Source organism: Phalacrocorax carbo, chromosome 6 (genome assembly GCF_963921805.1).
Source record: "Phalacrocorax carbo chromosome 6, bPhaCar2.1, whole genome shotgun sequence".
NCBI lineage: Eukaryota > Metazoa > Chordata > Aves > Suliformes > Phalacrocoracidae > Phalacrocorax > Phalacrocorax carbo.
In genome coordinates, this window is record NC_087518.1 from 51,177,776 (window position 1) to 51,183,775 (window position 6,000).

At 46.4% G+C, this 6,000-nt stretch overlaps 1 protein-coding gene across 3 annotated transcripts in view; it reads right to left on the minus strand.

The window, feature by feature from the left end:
- The window catches only part of RNF220 (ring finger protein 220), a 225,565-nt gene extending 221,285 nt beyond the window's left edge, over positions 1 to 4,280 (minus strand). The window contains exon 1 of one of the 3 annotated variants that reach the window (XM_064455249.1): positions 3,594 to 4,280. In XM_064455249.1, the coding sequence (XP_064311319.1) occupies positions 3,594 to 4,218 (625 nt within the window). In that variant the 5' untranslated portion in view covers positions 4,219 to 4,280. The remainder of the gene's footprint in view (positions 1 to 3,593) is intronic. The other 2 variants (XM_064455251.1, XM_064455250.1) reach the window with 2 other exon arrangements.
- Between the last annotated feature and the right edge of the window lie 1,720 nt (positions 4,281 to 6,000).

The window sequence follows — 6,000 nt, forward strand, 5'->3', positions numbered from 1 at the left end:
ATGCTTTACAAGAAGCCCCTAAACTCTAACAAATGGCATTATTTTTCTCAGTAAGCACCTAAGAGAACAGGCCCATCCAGCACACATTACATCTGCTCCCTGGAAAGGCTCCGCTTTTCTATGTGCTCCCTGTACGCTCCGTCGCTCCGGATCTCCCGAGCACCTGCATTTTACAGCAAGAGACAATTTGGCCAAATGCAGATATCTCAGACCAATCTGCTGAGTAAGAAGGAGCGTACTCCCACCCAGATGCACCCCAGAGGAGATGCTGTCCCTTCCCGGGATGCACGGGTATGGGTACTGCTGGCAAGCAACACCCTGCTTTAAAAGCAAGGAAAAGTTCACCCAAAAGGCTGAGGAATGTCTACTGCACAAATACATATCTTACAGGGCCAGGTGCTAATCTGGGTTACACCAGCACATATCCCAAATAATTTTACTGAATTCTGCAAATTTCCTCCACTGGTGAAAAGAAGATGAGACTTTGCTCCCATGATGCAGAGGACTAAATGCAGCAACTTCCAAACACTCCTTGAGAAGAAAATGCCTGACTTTGGATTCTCATTTTGCTACAAAGTATCTCAGGCATAAACCTATTTTTCAGGAAAATTAAAACTCAGTGCATTGAATTCCTTTCTTTAAAAAACAAAACAAAACACAAAAACCAACCCAAAAAACCCCACGAAAGTTTCTTAGAAAATCACCATTGAAGCTATGGGGTAAACCAAACATTTTAATGAGCTACTCAAAAACAGTTCTTTTGTGCAATGGTACAGAAGACTATGCAGTGCAATCACAGTCATTCACTTTCCATGTAACACAAACCTTTTCAGGAATCTGAAAAATACAGCTAAAGGATTGAGCTCTGCGAATCTGAAAAGCACCCGTTAGACACATAAAGGTGTTGCTGATCTAAGAAAATTTTACACTTCTTGCTTGCTGTTGTAGAAAAGCCATATTACATTTCCACCTAGAACCTACAGCTACTTACCTGCAACACAGTCTCCACCAGTAGCACAAGTAGGCAGTTTTTACAAAGGGTTATATGTAACAATTACACAAGGACGCCACAAAACTTCTCAGAGACAACAACCCCCCCAAAGTATGCATTTATATAGAAACTCCAAAAATATGTATGCAAATGTCAGTATGAAGCAGGATCACAATTATATCTGCAATTCCTCATTGCAGAAGTTTTTATTTTCTGATGGTCGACATCAAAGATCATTAGGATCCTCTGCAAAGCTCCGCCACTCACTCTCTTGGCCTCCAGCAAACACACCCATACATGTGTACGCACACACCGAATAAACTCGCTGTGTTAATGGAGTGAAGTTTCCATGGTGCAGTATCTATATGTGATGGGAATATGATACAGAGCCAACAGACGTATTTAGTGTACACTGCCCTGGTAGTTACAGAAGAATTTAGTGTTGATGAAATATCAGGAATGTTGCTTTTGCTTGGCTCTGCCATGCAGCAAAGCATCTTCAAGAAATTTAACAATACGGGCAAGAAAATCAACAAAACAAAACACCTTCTACTTCTGCCCAAGTTTTCAAAGCTGCCTGCAAAGTTTTTATTCTGCTGCCTTCCCCCAGAAACCCCTTGCCGCAGCGCTGGCGGTGGGGGAGCCAGGTGTCACCATGCCCGCCTCTCGCACGCGCCTGTGCAAAGCCCTGACTGCTCCCAGGAAGGAGAGGACCCGTGTTGGTCACACGCTGTTGGCAAAGGCAAGGCACAGCAGTGGATGCGGATGTGTCCGTCTGTCCGCAGCTGCGCTCCATGTGGTCTAATTCATTTAGCAGATTTACTTCTTTAAATGGGGTATCTGACAGGATTTTCCTAGCAAGATCCATAGCGGCTGATGTGCTCTAAATTCATTTAGCTAGCGGACTCGCTCCTCCGCTGCTATCTCCCAGAGTATTCTTTTGAGCAAGCTTCATTTCCACAGCCAGGTTATATCGATAAGGGAAAGAGCATTGACAAAGATGTCTCCAAGCCTTGCCATCTCACCTGCCACCCCCCAGGATAATTATATTGCTGGTTTACACACATACACATCCATACGTGCTCCCACCTACAGCTGCTTCCCCTATGGACCCAAAAGGAGGGAGAGGAGATGCTGAGCAATGAAAGGAGCTTACGGCACAAAAAGTAGCACAGTCAGGGGTGGATCAGAAGGAGCGGGGGGGAGACAGATAAGAGATCGCATTTGTAGTGCGAGGAGTACACGGCTTCTGCCTTCAGTGGCAATCGTCCTGCCCTCGCAAACGGCGACATAAAAGACACACTCGCAGCATATTTCAAAACCAAAGAGCAATGGATTTACAAGGCAGGTTGATTTTATGATGACTTCTATTGAAAAGGTACGCTGGGTTTAGGCAGATGCCTTTTAGCGCCGGTAAGTTAGCACAGTGCCTAATTCAAGGAGACAGCCTGAGGAAGCAGCGCCGACAGGGGAGAGAGAGCCACAATGTCTCTATTACTCTCCTCGGCATCATAAAGGGGAGAAGAAAAAACCACGTCTGAAAGGGAGAGGAAGAAGCAGGGCAGCAGGTTTTCCTTGCAAAAAATATAGTAATAATAACAACAACAATAATAAAATTCTTCACTAGGAAGAAAATTCAACAGAACAAAGGAACCCACGTGAAAAGGAAACCACTTGCTTCTTGGTCTACACGTCTAGGTTTACAGGAAAACTCTAATCATAAGTTAGCGCTCTTCTTTGGGGTACCACACAGCTGCCCCCAGACCACTCCCCATCGTGGGTCACCTCCCAGCTCTGCTAACCTGGAAGCCTGCCCTTCCCGGAGAACGGCTCTGCCCCTCTGTGTCGGCAATGCTGCAAGGGACAAGGTGATGGGGGAGCAGGGAGTTACAGTCATGAACATGTGGACTGGTTTCCTTCAGTCCTACCACCAATCTGCCAAAGGGCACATTGCCTTTCAACAGGCACCAAAGGGGGGAAACACTCCGAGAAAGCACACTGCATATGTCAGGAAACAGATTACTGAATTGTAAGAATGCATTTGGGTTTGTGTCTCAAAGAAGCAGCTTGGTGGCCAGAAATAGTCTTAAGTTAACCAGAGGAAAAGGCACTTTTGTCCTAACCTGAGGCACAAATCCTGAAGGTGATGCATTTGCTCTAAGAATGGTGTGCATGAAGAAAAGGTCAGAAAGGAATACTTGAAGAAGCAGGGGGTACATGTTTGCTGCAAGCTCTGGAAAAGTTTCTGGCTACACACTCCAGCTGTATCACTCATTACACACATATAATCCCTGTTTACACATACATATGTAGCAGCACCTATAGCCTCGCACTGGGGCACAGACAGCTTTCTGCATGGTCAACATCGTCTCTCCAGCTGTGTGCTGGAAGACAAGTTTCCTTCAAGAGCATGTCACCTTAAAATCTGTCAATGTCCATTTAGAAGAGACAAGGCAATACCATGTGGCTGAGCTTGGCAGACAGGAAAGGCTGGTTTTCCTCTGCCATCAGCAAGAACCACAGCACTGTGGGACAATCACCTGTTGAGTATCTCAACAAGGCGCAGCTGAAGAAGAACCAACAAGTCAACGGAGGTACTTACATCTGTCACTTCGGTCTTCGGGACTGGAGGAGGTCTCCCGGTCAGAAATGAGGCCCGAAACAGCAAAGATCTTCTTCCCCGTCTCATCAACTTTGAGGGAGCCGGGGGAGCTGGAGGGTAGCTGTGTGCCAAACTCGTACTCCTTCCCATCAGCGTCCGAGAAGCGCAGATGGGGTGAGTCAGTGTCATGGCAGTTTTTCAGGCGCTTGGCCGGCGTAAAGGCTGACTGGTAGCTCTCCCGGTCTTCGGTAGATGCAAAGGGGCGGAAAGCCCCAACACCACTGTGGTTCAACATACTGATCGGGGTGCAGTCCAGGTTGGGGGGTGCAAACTGAGGGTGGAGGTGAAGCAAGGATGGAGGAAAGTCACGGTTCGCAAATGCTCCTGGCACCCCACCTTGCCGGTGATACATGGAGGCAAAAGTATATGAGCCATTGGTAAAGGGAATATGCACGTCCTTATCTGCTGACACAGGGACCCCAAAAGGCCTTGGCTGCTGGCAGGGAATGGAAGCATCACGGCTGGCTTCAGCAGTGGACGCGAGAACCATCAGTGCTGGGGAGGCCAGTGGGTTGGGGAGGTAGGGTGAGTTCTCCATCTTGAACGCTGCCCGGTGTAAGTCCATCGGAGTCTCTTTCCTCAGCAAGATCACAAGTGGAATGGTCTTCCCTGGAAGGAAAGCAAAGCGATGCCTGGGAAAGGAGCGGGGAAAATTACTGGAGCATCATCTCCCTCCAAACGCTGCAAGGAAACAGAAAAGAAAAGAAAACACAACTGGTTAGGTTTCTGCACTCATCTCCCAGGGACACTCCAGCAGAAGGGTGGCCACATGTGTTACAACCCACTGGCCGGCAACGCACCACTGTTCTCATTCAAGAAAATCAATAGACAACTTCACACACTAGTGGAATCATCTCTGGCCCTCCAGGTTAAAGGGTATCATCCAGTGCAGATGAATGAAAGGCAAACCAAACATAATAACACGCTGATTTAATAACCTACTAATAAACAAGGTTCGGTCTAAAATTAAGATAGTAACTCCAAATTATAATTAGAATTTTATATGGCCAAAGAGGCATGTACATATAATTGCAATAAACCTGAGAATGCCCACACGTACACACACACTCATTTGCTGCGGGGAGGGGGGTGGAACTGATATAGAAATATCTATTGCACATAGTTACCCAAATAACCCAGCATATATGGTTATACTGTACACAGTGCCTAAGACATACACAACACATGTATTTTCCCTCACTCTCACAGTATATATGTGTAGGTAAGTACTTGCACACACAGCAGTTGATATCATCATATATATTTATATAACGTCGGAAGGTAGGAATGTGACTGTCTATGGGTGCGTGTGTGTGACACACCAACACCCATGCGCACACACACGGTCCCTGTCAGCCAAAGGAGAAGAGACTTCCCCAGTAAAATGCCTGGCGTCTCTGACAATATTTAAAATCATAATGGGTGCTTCTGCCATCTGATCTCTGCAAGCGGCTGCCTTTCGGGTCGGGGACAAGAGAGAATGGATCAGTAATTTTAGTTCCTAATGCACTCACTCTTAAGTAGATTTGTAAACTGCCCTGAATGTGCCATTAACATTTAGAGGAAAATGTTAACAAAATTTCTGCCTCGCATCTTGCTGAGCCTCCCAGGTTGGCTGCAGCCACCCAGCCAGCCACAAACCCCCCCCCAGGGTGAAAGAAGGGAAAACGTTCCTTTCTGTATCTCCCCCAGTTCACTCCGGCTTTTTGTGTTGTTGTTTTCTCCCCCAATCAATCTCGTGTCTTTTCTTTTAAGCTTCCGCCGCCTGCCATTCAGGCCCCACAGCCCAGCTTAAAATACAAGGACTATAACTTTGAAACAACATACTAGCCACTGGAGCTCAAAGGGCCAGAAAAATCATATAATAATAAAAAGCTGTTACAAATTGTGCCTCTTAAATCCAGAGGGTCAAACATCTCAAATAAAACTTAGTGAAAGAGTGTCTCCCTAATGGAGTGCCTTTTGTACTCCATGAATGAGGGAGCCTAGGTTAACAAAGTGTATGAAATCCAGTCTGTGGCTTTAATGCAGTTCAGTGATAACATTTCCTCTCTCCCATCCTGTATCCAGCCGCTTCACTGACTGTTATTAATTGTGAAGATGAGTGGACATCATCTCTCCGCTTCCTCATTTGGCACCCATCCTTACAGACATCATTGCTAAATTACCAGATTATGTATCTCGCATTAACGGATTTGCTCTCTTCCAAATTTTAAATAACTTTCCCGTCGAGTTCTCAGCACAGAGCGCGAAGGGGAGAGGGAGAGCAAGGGATGCCAAGGGCATCCTGGTCAGCACTGCAGTCCTGGGTACACTCACTCCGCTGCTTCACACGAGGCTGATCATA